The following is a 19285-nucleotide window of genomic DNA, read 5'->3' as shown; positions in this document are numbered from 1 at the left end:
AATGTCTCGAAGTTTGTCATAAAGGTCTTACATAAGCACGCCGCAAGCTCTACGAGCATGAAATACCATGGCAAGCGAAGGTGACGTAATGCTATGCTCAAGAATCATAATCAAATAGGTGAAATGACACATTCAAAAAGGCCCTTACGACTGTAAAATTCACCACGCCCGTTGCGCGAGCTACATAAATCTCTAAAGTAATTTTTTTTTTGCTACAGAATACTTTCTAACAGTCACTCAGTGGTAGCTAAAACGACATGGGGACCTGCGTCGTTCTATTTGAGGCGAAGAGTTCGGCTACCGTATTAACGGCTTATGTTCAAGCGGAGTCAGGTACCATAACTTTCTGTTACGACTGACTAATAGGAATTAGAGGTCACGCTGTTGCTGTCATCACATGAAATGGACCGTTACGTGCAAAAAGAATGCGCACTATTTACTGTCAACCAGTCGCAGATACATTTCGGCTAGTAAACTCGTTAATTACAGCCAGAGTTTATCTGATACGAATGTATGGAACGAGGGACGCACCGATTTGTGCTGTGTTTCGTGCCTGAATAGCGTGAAGTGGCATAGGCACATTGTTATGTAGTGCGGCTAGTGATAATGCCTCGTCTCAGTGATATACCGATAAAACTGTAGGCATCTCAGACAGTCACTACCTTTATTCTACTGCCCACATATTTGCTTAAACGATGCTGGTATGACCAAATTGGGATGCTCATCCTCAATCACGTGTTCATGTTCAGCACATCTCGCTAATACTCGCAATGAAGATGAATAACGGGACTATTAGACTCATGCATTACCTGCATTTGGTCGCTGAAATCGAAATACGGTCTGCGTAATCTATCATTCCTGCGATGCACAAAATTTTAATTTCCGCACTTCATACGAAAGCGTTCATCTGCGTATCTCCCTCACGCTTACCTCACGAACCGGAGACCCTGTTGAAGATTTACGCTCACATGTCCGCACCCCTCACTTTTCAAAATCATTAGCTCTCAGAGTGAAGTGCGACTGGGAGAACGTTATCGACCACATTGCGGTCGTTAACTGTCATTCTGGAAACATCTGCGAAATTTTGCCACAAATATTAACCAGAAATAATCTTGTTTTTCGTGTTCTGCGGCATGAAAAATGAATGAAAACAAAATCACACTTCGTGCATTACCTCATTCGATGTTCTTTGGTCGCACTCTTTAGTTTAACGCCACCATGCCTTCAATTCGACCCCAAATCACCCACCCGGAGATGCTAATACGTAGGGGTACTAAAACTATTAGAAACTCACCAGTACGCTTCTAGTTAATTTGAGGCAATGCACATGGTTCTTCACTGCATATAACTACCAATCTAGCACAACAATACTTGCAGACAAGTTGTATTGCATTATAATTTTCACGACGCTCACAGTGTCCCTCGATTTTCGAAGGCAAAGTTGCTTTGGTGGAGCGAAAACTAGTCATTTATGCACAGCCTAATAAAGGTCATCTTATGAAAAACAAAACACTTCCATGTAAATAGGTTGCTTGTTGTAATGAAACGAAAGACGCGCATGAATAAAGATTTTTCACACCAGACTAACAGTGCATACATGGCAAAAAAAAAACTTGCCTGGGTTTGTGACACGCCAAGGTAGACACTCGTCTTCAAATGTGCAGAAATCTGTCAAAGAAAGCAAAAAATCAAACTCTAAATGTGTCTGTTGGCAGGAAAGCAATGCCCTTCATGCGAGAGGCAAAAAGTAATCCAAGTAGTCGAAGAAATCAACGTCAGCAGCAGCTAAATATCTTGCTGCATCACTAGCTTGTAAATAACGATTGTAATAAGGCTAGAAACATACGCTCTTGCCCATAATTAATTCTGCCATAGATGAACAAACACAAAATGCAAAAGCAAAATGAATAAGCTTGCCCGATGAACAAAGAATAGGCGTGAACCAGCGCACCCCTTTCGTCTGCAGCACTGTTCTTTTGACCAAAAATCATGAGTTTTAAATCACGTTATTGGACCAGTGCGCTGCACACAAAAAAGCGGAACATTTAACTTCATAAGAAACAAATGTTAAGAAAATGCAGTATTAAAAGCTATGCCTTGTTTTAAATCAAGTCGAGAAGCATTGCCCGGGCACGGAATAACTGAAATGCTAGGAAAATTATAGCAAAGGTCAAAACTATTGTGTAAGTGTTGATCAAAGTATGTTAAATGGGATGCCGAAGTTGTGTCGCAGTCTTTTTACCTCTTATTAAGTCCTTCAATTCTAACGCTGTCTGTGCGAACGGTCAGTGCAGCTTAAACAATATTTGATGACAATAGCTAAATTTATCCTACTGCATGACGGCTGAAAGGCTCTTTGAAACTCTTACTCTACACCAGGCCTCATTCTTTATCGAATTGACATTTTTGGTTGCATCATTTAGGAGGCCAGAATACCTCGCACGCTTCTTGTGGTATAGACAATGTTTATGTACTCAGATGATTTTGGAACGAGTTGAAAACTTCCTTGGAGGTTATTTTTTCTTTTATCACCGAACTGCGCAAGATACTTCACTGGTGACAGGCGCCGCGCACTCTAGTCGGGTGTGTTATGCACGGAAATCGCAAACACTTGTGCCGATTGCTGACGTCCATCTAACTCCATTTTTTGAATAAATTTTAGGTACAGAACCTGCGTCCTTCTCCTAAACTATTTCATTTCACCTGTGTTCTTCTAGTTCCTCGCTATTTATTTGTGAACAATATTTTTATGTACACCTGCTTAAAGAGACACCACCTGGGGCCGTATTCTTTAAGCTGTCCGTCTTAAGCTGGCCATTTCGCGTCTACCTGGCCTTCTGCCATCAGATATATGCACGGCATTCAAGCGCCAGTGGAAAGCGACCCAGCCATTGTCTGGTTGGCGACAGGACCGCACATTGGCTGGCATTGACTGCATTATGCAGCCCTTGGTGAGGTTCTTCGCAGCGCTCTGTCAGCAGTAGGAGAGAAGACTTACACACTGGCTGAGCCAACGGTGAGGTCCGGTCGCCTTCTGCCCAATAACCGGATCGCTATCCACAGACGCTAGAAAGCCGCGGGTATATATGAGTGACCAATGACAGAGGAACAGACGGACGTGAAATGGCTAGTTTAAAATGGGCAGCTTAGAGAATACGGCCCGTGGTTTACTTTAGAGATGTACGAATTGTGAAAATATTAAACTTGGAATTTGATATTAATAAATATCACAAAGTTATTCGTATTCCGCAAAAGAGCTCCCCCTTCAAAAACATTATATATTCGAAAGCATTCGAAAATATTCCAGTATTTGATGTACATCAAATATCTTCGAGTGCATTAGCTTTCTTGTTCGTGGGCCATGCATGACAAGATTCACCATCTACAATCGAGAGTCATGGTGCTGGGTGCTGTGCCCTTTTCGCATGACACATCTACATTATATGTTAATCTCCAGAGGACAGAACCGAATGAGATTTGAGGTCTTATCTGTGTAAAAATAATTTCCCCGCGGCGTCAACGTCTTTTGCAATAGTCAGTGGACGGTCATTGTGTGCTCGCAAAGAATGCGCTTCAACCGCTGACCTTACTGACTCAAATGATCCCTTTAGATGTAAGACTCAATTCTTCAAACAAGCGGATGTCACAACTGGAGAAAAAAAAATGATATTTTCGATGCCTGCATGTGTGTTTCATTATCCGGTGTTAGAAGTTAGTGATACGTTTTCGATTCACATTAAAAAAAAAACAAGATATTGCCACACCCCTCTCATGCTTTTACAACCTTCGTAAAGAACTCAAACGTATTGATAAATCGCGTTAAAATCAACGTTTTCTAGCATATCATCTTACCGTACGGCGGGCATTCGCCGTCGCTGAATTCTACATCATCAAGCATGACTCCAGAGTCCTCCATCACCCTCGAGGCGGCCACCACTTCGAACACGAGCTGCAAAAAAAAATAAAAAAAAATAAAGGGCGGGGGCGCAGTAGTTGTGCTGAACTAAGAAACATCATAAGCCGTTCAGAACCATGTGCTATTTCCAGACAAAAGCTCTTAGTTCGGATTTCCGGGTTACAGCGAGAAAAAGTCGCATAGAACTGAAACAGCTATTGCATTTCGCGCAACACCTATATACCTGAATACCAATGTTCTTCGCGTTTTATGCATTGCTACTGGATTCAATTAGTTCACGGTAGTAGAATAAGGTCAATGCAATTTAATGCAGTGCGGTAGTGGCCCGGAATGATTAGGTTCTCGGCGAGGTCTGCGAGTGCGACGTGTCCCGAAACCGACGCAAATACCGCTCGGCAGTCTTATGACCATATACGTGCGTCGCGCTACCATTCTCGTTTTCCTGCGGGACTAGTGCAGACCTATCGTCACGTGACCACGCCTATGTTGTGCCTGTGATCAGGCGACCACGCCGTGCACACATGCGAGTCTCACACATCGGGCGTCGTTTGTTGCCGTAGGGTGGGATGCGAGGATGTTAGACGCCGCCAAACGCTTCGACACGCCTCTGGAGACTGATTATTAGGAAATTAAGGGCGCGGTAACTATCTCACTTCTCGGTGGACACCTCAACCGCGTTGTGCGGAAATAGCGAAAGGTGGGACTGACGGAAGGGAGAGAGAAAAAAGCACCGTATTGATGGGCTCCGGAATAATTTCGACCACCGGGGGATCTTTAACTTGCACGGACTTCGAAAAGCACACTGGCGCGTTTTGCGTTTGGCCGCCATTCAAACGTTACCGCCACCGTGGCGTTCGAACCCCGGTATTCCGGCTCAGTAGCAGAGCGTGCTGACCAGTGAGCCAGATAGCGCTGCTGAGTCACACCTCAGCGCGTATGATTGTTTCGTGGTATACCCAGGTAGATGAACTTGCCTGGGCAGCGAACGCAAAGAGAATTTTTGCGAAATGAAATTGTTCGTAAAAAGACAAAAATAAAGTAAACACTTCAAGTAAGCAGTCAGTACTTATCAGTGGCTGCAGAAATCACAAAAGCGCTCGACTGTCAAGCTGAAATTTGCTATGCGTTGTAGTCAACGGCGATACCTTGACGCCTTCATGAGCATTAAACACCAGAAAGACTTAGTGTCCACATACTCTCTATAACACTCGAACTGCGTGCGCCCTACGACGATATCAAGTGCAACAGTGTAGCGCTGCTTTTCTAAATTACCTGAATAGATCCTGTAAGAATGCAAAAATTATAGAGAGACATGCGCGAAAACACTAGCAACTTCCAGGTGTTCAGAGCCAGAAAGTTGAACGTCTTGTATTCGTCTGCATTTCTGTGTGTGGTAAACAATGCAGCAAGTTCCACACATGCAACATCCACTTTTTGGATTCAATGAGACATCGACTGTTAGTATCGCTTTGTGCTTTTCCTGTATAATACCGTACTCTCCGGACTGAAGTCCGCACGGTGCATAGTCCGCCGAGGCTAATTTTGACTGAAGATATAACGTTTTTGCTTAGATAACCTGAAGGCGGTGTATAGTCCGCAAGGAGAAATTTATGCTGGAAAAAACGGTTTAGTATGTCCTCAGATGTTTCAGGGAAGCAGCCCAGATTTCCTTTAGACGTTTCAGGATAGCGGCCAACACACGCGCAGTTGTTTCATTCGATCGGAAATTATTTAGCCCCTGCTCAGTTTTCCTTCATTCCTAGCGCACGCTCGACCAAAACTGAGCTCGAATGCTGCCGGAAAGGCTATTTCTCTTTTCGGAGCTACTGCAACTACTCTTCAGAAAACACTGCGGTGCGCTTGGAGTTACTTCTCCCCTCCTGGCGCTATTCATTGACATTTTGAGCGTGCTCTCACCAAGCACTAAAAATCAGCTGCTCCAAGTGCCGCCAGGGACATTTACTTACATACAGAAGCTGACTGCATACCGGAGCTGATACCGAAATGTCACGGCAAAATGCCGCGCTAGGCCTCTTCGGCTCTGACAAAGTAGCTTAAAAAAAAATAGTTCTTTTGTAGTTCACACACGTAGTTGGCGCGAAGTGAAATTTCAGCTTTTTAACATGTATAGTTGGCGCACTACTGTCCAGAAATTACGGTAATAAAGTATTTAAAAACGTGAGTAAGATACAATATAGCTTTCAAAATTATGTTTGCGTAGTCACTACCGAAGCCAATACGAATTGGGTGGCATCACAGTAAGATTACAAATTCCCCTAAAGCATTCGCGTCTATAAGCCTTGACGCAATGCAAAATGTGCTACAACCATTCATTCCTTCGCTTTGGCTGCGGTGGGTCAGATGCAAATATAATCAGTCAATGTATGCCACTTCTCAGTGTGGTCTGCGAAGACGAGTCTTATAATGAATTAAGCCAATGGATTAAGAGTGCAGCGTTAGAAAATCGCACAACGTTTCTTAAGAATGTCCAAAAACGTCTGTTGATGACCTGATTTCGCGCTCAGAGGATTTTTTTCGCTTTCATCCTGAAATAACTACTTGCTGTGCGGGTTCATTTTAATATCAGGGAAGTTTGAACTGTGCTTCTACCACTTGCATATTAAGGCTTTTGCTGTGCCTGCGCAACTGCACAGCCCACCCGTTCTGTACCAAAAAAAAATCAGCCTCACATTCCATTTGCTCCTAGCAGAGACGGTGACCGATCGCACGTTCCACCAGTCCTCTGTTGGAAAGGTCTTCGCTGAAACCAGAGGATCCCGCATAGCTGTTTCTTTCGTAAACCTGTGAAACAACACGACAAGATTGGCCGACCACTTTGCGAAGCGCGAAATAAATTAAACTCAAAAAACAAGAGATACAGGGAGTCACTTCTTGCAGCAAACATTATCTTTTAAAAATGAAACACTACAAAAAACTATATGCTGCAGCAATATGTTCACCTGTCGTCTGCACAAATAGTGATTTCAAGACAAATGAATCAGCGGGGCTAGGTTGAATTGTGAACGCCATCTATGCCGCAAATAAGCAACCACCTCAAAAGGTGCCTGCTCGGCCGCAAAACTTATGTTTTCCTTTTCAGCAATTTTTCTATGGTTTATTTTGTAAACGCTGTAAAGCTCCACTGCACACTTGAGGTGTCAAGGAAATAAATACTGTTAAGAGCAAGAGCTCCAACAGTTTATGGTATATCGGGGGCAAGCGTCGTAATTTACGCTGAGGACATCTGCTGATCGACAGTCCCCACACGTGAACAGTACGAACAAAACAAACAACAACGAGAGTCTTTAAATTGTCTCTTCTCTAAATATAATCGTGCACTGAAAAAAAAACAGTTTTCTGGTATCAAAAGAAAAAGAAACCACTGTACACGAAGGAGATGTAGCTACACACAACGGCATCAGTGTCAATGACGATAACAAGAAAAAAAAAACAGCCATCTCAATTCACCTATACCGTTAATAACACGCCTTTTTCGAAGGTCGATCAACATAGAGACTTAGGCATAACATTTACATCAAACCTCAAGTGGGAAACACACATAACTCATGTTACAGATTTAATCTAATATATTTAATCTAAAAAGACGCCTAAAGCTCACTGCAATGAATATTAAGCTTCTGGCGTACAAAAAATTTGTGAGACTTTTTTTTAGAATACGCTAACATAAACACAGCTAAATTTGAAGACGTACAAAGAAAAGCCACAAGGTTCATTCACAGCAAATACCATCCTAATGACTCACCCTCACGTCTCTTAGCCTGCTCAGGCCTTAACACACTATTGATGAGAGCAAAACAAGCTCTACTTGAGTTCCTTTTTTTAAATTCTGCATCGTCAGTGTAAAATGAATACCACGCAGTACATTTCATATTCGCAAGCTAGAAAATCACGGCATCAACACGAGCATACGCTGAGTTTTGTATCTCTAACGACACATTCAGGTACTATATTTTTCCTCACGTAATCATAGGATGAAACGAACTTAGCTCATCATTAACAACGACAAATTCATTATCCAGGTTCGTTTCACAGTTAGAGCTTATCAGAAAAGATTAATAAGATCTTAAAGACATAATGATCCTTGAAAAAGTCAGTAGGAAAGCGGTTAGGTTCATATACAGAAAAAAAAGTCAGTAGGAAAGCGGTTAGGTTCATATACAGAAAAAAAATCAAAAGTGAAGACTGTCCCTCGCAGTTAATGATCTCAAAAAACATTCATACACTAGAAGCCCGCAGAATGATTAATAGATTGATATTCTTGTTTATTAGTTCAACAGGAAAAAATAAACTCAAGCTTCCAGAGTGCATTAAGCGTCCTCTAGTGAGAAGGACTCGGAGCGTTCTTGAGCATTCACTTGCTTCCGTTTTCTCCCAAACTAACAGTTTTAAATACAGTCTTTTCCCTAGAACAGAGCAAGATTGGAATTTGTTACCGGCATTTGTTTTTTCCTCACAAAATTTTTCTGATGCGTTACAACGTCTACTTACCTGCTAATATTGTTTATATATATGTTTTGTATCCGTGTGCTGCTAATATTGTATAATTTTATTCTTTCGGTTATGTAAAAATGTTAATTCATTCCTTCTTGGGCCAAGCAGTGGCCTGCAGTATTCTGAAATGAATAAATAAATAATTCTAATGGTTGTTCCCGAGCTCTTTTATGTAGCACTCTCAGAAGTAGAATTGAAATGCAGTTGCTTCTTTAAAATTTCCCGTTTTTGGTTATGTCTATGACGTGCACCGCTGTTGTTCATTATATTCGACGCTGTTCTGTATTGTATTTTTGCATTACCTTATCGCTTGTATTTTGATAAATTTTGTCGTTTCTTCGTTATTTGTGTCAGTCACAGGTATACTTGTACGCGAACAAGAAATCATTGTTCATGCCCTTTTGCTAGGCTCTCGGCTGAGAGCGGCAGTATTGTAAAATAAATAAATAAATAAATAAATAAATAAATAAATAAATAAATAAATAAATAAATAAATAAATAAATAAATAAATAAATAAATAAATAAATAAATAAATAAATAAACCTGTAACTTCGCCCTTCATTGGCATCCTTTGTGGTTTATTGAAATATTCAAATATTCAACGGCTGGTTTTTAATCGGCTCTTTTTTACCTTTTCCCTTTGCCGAGCCACAAGACGCCAGACATGAGTCGCCCGTAGAAATATCATAGAACCGCTGGTCAATCAGCCTACAACGCAGCACGTCTTGCCTACAGCTAATTCATCTGCCCCTTGTGATGTTATTTAATTTATACCAAAATAACATAAGTTATCGTGTACATGCTCCTTTCTTTTTACATGCTCCTCCCTTCTTTCTTAGAAATATTGTTAGGTTTTTACGCACATTTTTTCTTTATTTCCGCATTGCATGGTACATGTTTTTTGTGTCCCGAAGCTTCACATAGGGTATATGATAGGACCCGTAGTGCAAGGCTCGAGATTAATTTCAAACGCCCAAGGCTATTCACGTGGAATGGCGCCGCATAGAACACGGTGACGTTTGCAATTTGTAACCATTGACATGCGGCGGACGCAGCAGGAATTCTACCCCGCGACCTCTTCCTCCACTGCTGAATGCCACGGCCATCGCGCCACCTGGGCACATACGGTACTTGCCGGACCTGTCAGTGAGAGCTAATTAGAGTAGCTAAACTCATTTGAAGAGGGGCTCACCTGTACACGTTTAGTTGGCTCACCGCTCCACGTCCCCTCCACCAGAAAGTGACGCATGTAGCCTCAGTGGGGGGTCGCACAGCCATAAAGACCCTTGAAATTGGGTGGTGAGAGTCCACCGATGTTGTGTTCAGGTACAGGTAGCTGCCTGTGCAGGAGAGAAACAAATGTATATTTTTAAAATTTCGGTTGCTTGCATAGCAAATATGTCGAGATGCAGGCACAGGTTCTTCGACCTTTGCACAGGCTTTGCGACCTAATCCAAACTCAAGAAAACTCGAAGCTATACATACGAGGTCCGTGGGCTTGTATTGAAAGAGGTTAAAATTCCCGCTGTATCGATAACATGTTCCCTTCACGTCATTTTCCTTGTACGTGGTACAAATGAGCGCTCCAAATGCCCCTGTATGAATCCGAGCTTTTTTGAGCACAATGACCACATTGTACAAACAGTAGAAGAAACACATAAAGCTGACGTTGCTTGAATTATAAATTCTGTGATTGTGGGGAAGCTATGAGAGCATCTAATAACCTCGGTCGCTAACTTAGTTCCTCCGTTCTCGATTGGTTCGGGCTGATCAGGAAAGTACGATGCCAGCCACTGCTCTAGTTTAAGGACGGCGTCTTCAGAGTGACTTTTGCTCTTATTTAATATGTTTGCATTGTATAAAAATACTGAAAGACAATAAGGATAGTCAGTAATGCGAAATTGGAGAGCAGCGCTTCAAGGCTGGCAGGTGGCATGTTACGCTTCTGGCCACCCTCCGGGGTCTTCCAGTGTCAACCACCTTCCAAGTGGTGCGGCGGCAGTCTGCTACTTGGACAATCGGCCAAAGCGGTAAAGCCGATGGCTATGACGTGGAAGGCAGCAACGGACGCCTAAGAACTGCGCTCTGAAACGTGCTCTTCTTCCGGTTGCCGCTTTCACTGCACATGTGGTTTATCAGAAATATGAAAGATTTCTACACCATTCTAGAACTTTTACGGAAAAATTATGTTGTGTAATGAGGGTAGTCTCCAGGTGAACTTGAGGATACGTTCGCTTTGTGCTTGACGAAGTTTTTAATCCCAAACTCGAAAGTAAATATTTGAATCCAGGTGATACGACAAAAGCTTGATCCGGATTGTTACGGAATGTCTCAGGAGAGCCCTTATGCTTTTTTTTTCGTTGTTAGGGATCTCTTAACTACAATGCAAAAAAAAAGTATGATGTAACCAACATGAAAATCTAAAGGCCTGGGACGCAAGCGAAGATGCTTTTTTTTTTGCCTTTACCAGCCTCTGGTACGGCGTACCCGATTTGCAGCGGCAACATTTGTTCCAAAAGTGTGCAAGAGGATGCGACACTCACCGCATAAAATTTTTCGAAAGTTTGGCTCAAGGCGCGGAAAGAGAGCCTTCGCTGGAAAATTCGTCTCCCGAAGCTGTGCTGTCCGGCGTCCTCCACAAGCTTTGCAAGTTTTACCAATAGGTCAACATTATAGCTATTCCTCCGCAATGAACTAAGGCAAAGAAATAGGCGTCAAAAAAATCCTGCGTGAATAATATTGCCGGTACGTTTTCTCTCGCAATAAGTCTTGGAATAGATCCTGAGACGCAAAACAGAAATATAGCTTTCATTCATTGTTCGTGTCGCGTGAGGTGATTGGCGCGTATTTCATACGCACTACTCATGACTCTCGGGTCTATTGGTTCCTTGTGGTCTGCTGGTGTGGATTAGAGTGGTTCGAGCAACGAAACCTGCAGACTAGCGCTTCCTGTTTTTTTTAGCTGTCAGCAGCGGATATTGGGAGGAAATTGCACAGATAATTGAACGGGGCATCATAACGGTCTCAGAGGGCAACAAATTTGCGCGGCAAGAAATCGGAGTCACTTATCACCGCACACCGGTTTCACGGAGTTTATAACATTCTGCACTCACTTTGCTTGCAACTTCAGCACCATTTCGCCGCCCGTTGGTAGCTCACTCGCGTACACCCGCGTACAGCAGTTCAATGCAAATTTGTTGACAATATGGCAAGATATTGACGCCAATAATTCATTAAGGAGTTACAGCGTGCTGCAATAGGGATTCGATGTGCCGGTGACTTACAACGCCCAGTCGAATTAAAATACGCATAACACAAGCTGAGAAGTATTAGACAAAACTTGGATTGAGTTTTATACGCCTTCGGAGGCTGATGGGTACTCATCAAGATTGCCATGAGACGGCAGTACAGGAACTATATAACTTTAAAAATAAAACGAACACCACTGACCTTTGAGGCTTTTAAGCGTGTGGTCCGGGATTCCAAATTTTTTGGCGAGTACCTCTTTCCAAGGGGCGAAGCTTCCTGGGCCATTGTGGAAGCGGCAAGTGTAGGCCGGCTCAAAAGGGCAGAGGTCTGGTGGTTGAAGGAAGAATAATGCATTTAATTTATGAAGGTTAGCATGAGTGGTTCATGATATTATCTACTGCCATCTGTAATTTGCGAAAAGATTCTAATGAATAGACTAGTTAGAAAATTCATTCGTCCAGAGTCTGCAGTCATTACTACGATACTTTAGTGATGTCTCAGTTGCATCGAGAAGCTGTAAAAAGTTCATTGTTCATGGCAGCGTGCTTTAGACTAACACTAGCGTCGCTGAGCGTTAGCCGCTGGGTCCGAGACCATACCAGGCTGATTGCAGGGAACCCGCTATTGTCAGCCGTCGCAAACACACAATGAAGCATAATCTCGCACCCAGTGACCAAAGCTCCGCGTCGCTAAATTGTGAGACCAAGGGGCGCGATCAGGCATTCCGGTTTCGTCTGAGAATGGCGGTACACTACAAAAGTCAATTTTCTTTTGTTTTAGGAGTTTAAAAAAATTCAATAAAACACTTTGGACGGTATTCATATATGTGAAGAACGAATAAATACAAGTAAAAGAAACCGCGGGAGTATACTAAGAAATTGGAGAAGTTAACGCAGTGAGACCTCATGTTTCTGTTTCTCGGCCCTGCGCTGCTCTTTCGTTATTACTTGGCATTGAAAAACGGACCCTTGATATGCACGTTACTGAGATAAAAACAGTCTTCGTGTAGGCAAACTCTGAAGCATAGACTTTCTCCACTTTGAGAAACGCGAGCGTCTCTTTGCTTGCCGAATCAAGCAGAGACAGTAAAATCTGTGTGTGGATGTCACTGAACAGCAGTTAGCTCATAATGAAGCACTTGGTTACCATACACTCGATATTTATTTCCGATGTGCTAATGCTGTGAAAATTCCGAAAAAAGTTTCGAAGACATGCACGTACGCAGGCAAAATAGGTTCAGTAAACCACACGGCGAATCGCTTTGTACTTTTACTTTATGAATAAATACAAATCCGTCTGAAAGGCAGGGAACCTTATTAGGACCTATGGATAAATACAGGACGCTTAGGTTGTTTTTGGTTGCTCCTGCCATGATTCGGATGTTTAACACATGTCTAGCCGCCTTGCGAAGGCCTAAAAGCACATCAGGCTGCGGGCTTTCCACATTTCTCTTCTAATTTTCCTAATTTTTTTCGCATCAGGGCGTGCATTATCTGTCTGTGATTGGTCTTGATTTTTTTTCGTACCAGCATAATACTACAGTGTTACAAGCAGAAGGAAGGGTTGAGCTCTTTATCTATGCCATATTAAGAAAACTAAAGATGTATGTATATGATCTGTTTGTCTTTTATAAAGACTGTTCGGCTCACTGACTGTCTTAAAACTCTATGATGTGCTTGCTTGCAAATTTCACTGCATTAGGTGCACAGGGCGTGTTTAACGCGGTTACCAGTATGAGAAAAGTCTATTTTACTCAATTAAGGGTTCTTTGAGTTTTTTTCAGTGAAAGCAGAGTACCATTTCACAATCATTTACTTGTGCTTATCACTATATCTTTTGCATTTAAATTCTTAAGGGCCACTATTACGCGCTGAACACTTCGTTCATATTCAAAAAACAACAGTGTGGCCACGCTGCATCACAGACACAGTGTTTCTGAAGTTCTCAGCTTTGTAATAAGATATAATTCTAGCTATTACCGGCCAGTCAACAGCACTCAGGTGTTCCGCTCATGGTGCAATAAACTGATTTCCAATAATGCACACTGGCAAATTAACACCACTTTTTTCTCTTGCGAAAGCAGAGATATTTCGCTTGTAATCCAACACAAACATCCAAAGTACGTGAAAACGCGCCTGGAGATTAAGAAACAATCGCAAACAATCTTGATTGTAGCTCACCTCTGTCTGGACATTTCCCAGGCGTTACTTCAAGGTCATCTAGAGCAAGTATGCCAACGTCCAAGTACACTTGAATCTCTAACTGCAACGGAAGCGAATATATACATGCACGTGACAAAGCAAGATTAGCAAAGTTCAGCGATATACCCTATACAACAAGGGGTGAAGAGTTTTCACTGCGATTATGCCGGGATTAAGCTGCGATTATGCTGCGATTATGCGATTATATTTCCATTGCTATATTTGTCGCCTGTGCTTTCCTGCTCACCTAAATCCATGGTGTATTCATAGCCTCTGCATGATGGACTACAACGCAAAAAGCTAACAATACTCTGATGACAGAGAATAATGAACAAAGGAGGTCTGAGTGCAATGGTTGTTTATAACAGTCCTATTTTTTTGCGCTCGGATCTTAAAGAAACGTCGATAAGCTAGCATTGACACACCGCGGTTAAGGAGTGATCATTCATATTTTATTGACAAAAAGTGCTAAAGCTGATTAAGGCCAAATATAGAAACTAAACAATCCAAAAATGTTGACTTTCGGTCAAGAGTGCTATTCCAAATTTGTCTCGCAAAATGGCAAATGAAAATGGACTGCTAACTATATGCCTCGCTTTAGTTTCGCAGAGGTATAACCGGCTAATAAATTCGGACAACCAGTACGTACGGTGAAGTTTTCTGCAGCCTTCTTGAAATCTATCAGAATGTGGTTCCATTTGTGGCTTGACCTGGTTGTGAAATCACGCAGGTGTTGCTTGCCGGAGCGCACATACACGCTGTTTAAAGAAACCAGAAAAAAAACAATTCACAAGCAGAAAAACAAAGATTTATTGAGGCAACTGCACCTTTTCGCTCTTTTGTCATTAGAATTGCCTCGTTGCAGTGACACAAAGAATGGTTATTACAAGAGACAAGAACAACTATGTACGTACAGTCTTTGTCAAAAATATACAGCCCAAGGGATTTACCTCGAAGCCGTGCGGCGGTGTTCATAGCGCATTCACAGTACTTAGCTTGGGAGGGTTGAGGATGCAAGTTGCTCCCGCCTTCGTGAGATTAGGGTCCCTGAGTATGCACAAGGAGCCGCGGTCTGAGCTCAGAAGCAGACCCCTTGGAATCTATTCTTTTGACAAAGTCTGTACTTTTAGCTCCCCGCTACTGTGCACATGGGCTGCGAGGAATGTCATAGTGGAGCGCTGCGCTTAAATATCGGCCTCCTTGGATTTTTTAACTTTCCTTCAAATCTCGCGCTGCCCGGAAGGCTTTGTATTTCGCTTTCAACGATGTGGGACAGCTGCATCCGGAATTTGACTCTGTAACCTTTAGATCCGCGGCCAGACGGCAAAGTCACTCAACCAGAACTGTAGGCGTGCAAGAACAGATTGTTGCTTGGTCAGAGTTAACTACTGTTTTACGCACTGTGCATGATACTTCCCTTTCTGTCAGTCGTGCTCGTGAAATACGAACAAAGCCATTTTTTCCTTGGCTGCGAGCCGTAAAACTCAAAAACCGTAAATCGGCTCGTAATAGGATTGTAACTGGGACTAAGCAAGGAGCTGCATCCACGCCCTATCTGCAACATGGGCGCGCAAGTATCTCGAAAAGGCGCATTTCATGGCAGGCGATATAATTCAAGACTTCGCCATATATGTGACTATCCCTTAGAAATGGAGCACACGTGTTTTTAAAACGGAGACGGCTTTCCTTCCCTGGCCATACATGTTTTATTTTTTCGCTCGCACTCTTATTTTGCTAGGAATGAAGAAACCGGGAGCGCCGATCGACTAGCGCATAGAATTCAACTTTGTTATGGGACTCAAGATCAGCGATACAGGCTGCCTCTTTCCTCATAGCAAAACCCAACGATGTTTAGACTCCTGAAAGGTGTGTGAGATAAAACTAGGAAGAACTGCAAAGAACTGAGATTGTAGTGTGCGCTGAACATTACCTGCTTTTGATTGTGTGCACCCAGGAAAGCATGTGGATTGGGAATTTTACTAGCAACTAAAAGCACCACAGACCATTTGATTGTGCGTAAGGTTTTCAATGCCGAATCAGCCTGTAGGGTTTGAGGAATGCGGTTTAGTTTCGGCGACATGCGGCTCCTTGATGCTTATGCACATCGCCCAGCACGCAGGAATTTTTGCATTTTCCCTCCACCCGAAATGCGGCCTTGTTTCCGGTATTCGACCCGGTGACTTTAGGCTTAGGAACCGAACGCTTAAGCAACTGAGCCACCGTTGTTTGTGGCATGCTTATCTTGACCTGCGCCAAAAAAATTAAACAAAAGTTAAGGGGCCAGTACAAACACACTTCACGCATGGTAGGCTCAACGTATTTGTCGTGCAGAAAATATGTATCTTCATATAAGTTAGTTCAGCTTTAGTGCTTCGCGTGTCTGCTTTGATTTCCTCATGCCTAACAGTGCTGCTATAAGTTAAAAGACAGTTTTTTTACTTTTCTTCCTTGTTGTTTCATACATTACATGACGTTTACAAACGCTTCAGTTTAGTGAGGCGTCTGCGCCCCGTCACCTTTCTTTTTCCTTTTTCAATCCTCTCATTCCTGTTCCCCAGTGCAAGGTAGCTAACCAGAGCACTATTCTGGTTAAAATCTGTGCCTTCCCTCTTCGTCTATATCACTCTCTTTGTGCGGTTGGATGATATATGGCAGTAGGAATGAGGCAGTGCAATGTGCACGGATGACGCCAGCCTCCACCAGGATACGATGTCGGGGACCCACACGTGCAGAACTATCGCTGTAAACAAGTAGCAGTGCATGTGAGGTAAGGATCAAAGATATAACGTTTCCAACTTTAGAAAACTATGACAGTGTGCAAATATTAATATCCAACAACCTCTTTAGGGTGGTAACAAACGTGTTGTATTGTTAACATCATAAGGTACTGCATTACAGATTCGAGCTGCGCTAATAAATTTTTTCGACAGAAGTAGGGCCATGCAGGTGCGTTATATTTGTGATGTCATGCTGCACTAGCGTTTTTTTGTAGTAATGTAAAGAGATTACTGGAAATCATTGATGTATTTCATAATGCAAAGAATGATTTTCACAGTAAGCCTCTCAACGGCCGAACGTCATATGATAATAAGTCTGCAATGTACTGTGTAGGAATTCATTATGTGGAGTACTTATTGAGTGAATCTATACGCTTATAAGGGGATAAAAATAAGTCGGACATGTACTACCCCTCTTTCTATGCAGTAGTACTGTTGGCTGTGCAGTAACTGTAAGTATAAAATGAATACGTAAAATCAGCAAATGAAAATAGCCAGCTGCTCTAAAGAAGACGTAACATCATCGTGAAAACCCTAAACCCATTTACGCAAATGGTCTTTTAGCTAACTGAAAATAAATATTGGCATACAAAGCAGACTCTGAAACTTCCACCATTTGATACAATATAACGCGCGATACACTTTTAACTGCACTTAAAGAATCCAGCCACAGTCACCAGTTTAGGCATCACTTGCTAGTGCTCTAACTTTAGTTGTAGTGCTGGAAAATGCTCTAACCTTAGTTGTAGTCCTGGAAAATGGGGCGGATAGAGCATAAGATCAGTTGTATTTGTACTCACAGTGTATGCTCGTCGTGATTAGTGAACTGCCAAAAGCTGAAGCAAGCACCATTGGTTGCGTTGACTGATAAATCTGGGCTTTTGAGGACAGCTTTCACGTATTTATCTTCGTTGTCGTTGGAGACGAAGATGAAACGACCTAAAAAGCAAAGTGAAATCAGCTTTTAATTATTTTAAAATACATAAATTCATTGCAAATATAATAACTGCCTCCGGTTCTTACATTATTTTGCAGATTACGGCAACCCGTCAGCCACATGCAGCCTTCTGAGTGTTGCGGTAACTAAACCAGCAAGTTTTTCCCTGCTGCCATGCGTTACCTTATGGCAAACCCAATGAAATACCAATATAGCATTTCTGCAGACAAAGTAAAAAGTTTGAGCATGCCTTATACCCCTGTCACACGGGCACTTGTAAGGCCTTAGAAATTAAGGTCCTTTGCCCCAAAGGCGCGTGACGCGCATCTACACGGCAAAGCGTCGAGACCTTTGCGATAAAGTTCCGTAGCAATAAAGGCGGCCGTCAGCGGCCTTAAAGTTGCTTAAAGGAGCAACCCGGACGGCAGCACCAGCTAGCGAGCTCAAAGAATAAAAAATCGACGCAATTTTTAGTTTTGAAACCGTAAAAAAATATCTAATTTATCTTATTCAATGGTTAATTTTGCGTTACAGTGCACTTAACCGTAGAGGAGGCTGTGACTAAAGACATCCACACTGCTAAGAAAGGACTTGAACGCTTTTCAGCAGCCGCATCGACACACACGTGCTTGCGAATCTCGCTTTGCTGTTTTTTCTTCGTTTGCTCTTTGTTGTGTTACCCGCCGCGGTGGCTCAGTGGTTAGGGCGCTCGACTACTGATCCGGAGTTCCCGGGTTCGAACCCGACCGCGGCGGCTGCGTTTTTATGGAGGAAAAACGCTAAGGCGCCCGTGTGCTGTGCGATGTCAGTGCACGTTAAAGATCCCCAGGTGGTCGAAATTATTCCGGAGCCCTCCACTACGGCACCTCCTTCTTCCTTTCTTCTTTCATTCCCTCCTTAATCCCTTCCCTTACGGCGCGGTTCAGGTGTCCAACGATATGTGAGACAGATACTGCGCCATTTCCTTTCCCCTAAAAACCAATTATTTATTTATTTACTTTGTTGTGTGCGTGTTTTGAGTTTGCTTGTGTGCACAAAGACACAAGCAACAAAGCACGCTTCTCGAACACAACGAGGAGCCGAACGGAAAAGTGCGCCTACCGTGGTCGGACCGAGAACGATGAAAAAAAAAGAAACTTTGTTTCAAAATATCCGTTTTTCACCGTCAGAACGCTCGTTTATTATCGTGATAGCTACTTTTTCCAACATAAACGAATGCACTCTTAGCTGAAGTGCTACCGTCTGCTTTAATTTCATAATGTTACTAGCGCCGCTTCACACACAGCGGTGACTTTTGGCATTCACGGAGGCCGCGTTCTAGCTCCTTTGGATTTGCCGTGTAGCAGCGTCGCTGCTCCTTTTCGGTTTTGCTCCTTTAGTGCAATAAGACAACTTTACGGCAAAGGCCGAGAAGAAGTCCCGTGTGACAGGGGTATTAGAAGAGGCCCAAAAGGGCCACTTAAGCCCAGAAAGGACCATGGCTGTCGTGGGGTATGAACTGCGCGTGAAAACCTCTGCATAATTCTTCTTCTGACTTTTTCGAAAAGTTGCCGAGACATGATAGTTCTCAAAACAGTGAACTCCGATGGTCCCTAGTCGCCGCGGTGGCTCAGTGGTTAGCGCGCTCGGCTACTGATCCCGAGTACCGCGTTCGAACTTGACCGCGGCGGCCGGGTTTCGATGGAGGCGAAA

At 42.9% G+C, this 19285-nt stretch overlaps 1 protein-coding gene across 1 annotated transcript in view; it reads right to left on the bottom strand.

The window, feature by feature from the left end:
• Positions 1–19285, bottom strand: part of LOC144129737 (MAM and LDL-receptor class A domain-containing protein 1-like) — a 142438-nt gene that overhangs the window by 73022 nt on the left and 50131 nt on the right. The window contains exons 22-29 of the mRNA XM_077663823.1: positions 17457–17595; positions 14529–14637; positions 13859–13940; positions 11880–12005; positions 9622–9769; positions 6607–6718; positions 3853–3949; positions 1618–1668 (exon numbers count right to left, since the gene is read on the bottom strand). Of these exons, the coding sequence (XP_077519949.1) occupies positions 1618–1668; positions 3853–3949; positions 6607–6718; positions 9622–9769; positions 11880–12005; positions 13859–13940; positions 14529–14637; positions 17457–17595 (864 nt within the window). The remainder of the gene's footprint in view (positions 1–1617; positions 1669–3852; positions 3950–6606; positions 6719–9621; positions 9770–11879; positions 12006–13858; positions 13941–14528; positions 14638–17456; positions 17596–19285) is intronic.

Source organism: Amblyomma americanum, chromosome 4, assembly GCF_052857255.1.
Source record: "Amblyomma americanum isolate KBUSLIRL-KWMA chromosome 4, ASM5285725v1, whole genome shotgun sequence".
Lineage (NCBI taxonomy): Eukaryota > Metazoa > Arthropoda > Arachnida > Ixodida > Ixodidae > Amblyomma > Amblyomma americanum.
Note: the sequence above shows the minus strand (reverse complement) of the source record. Positions and strands in the feature narration are given on the sequence as shown.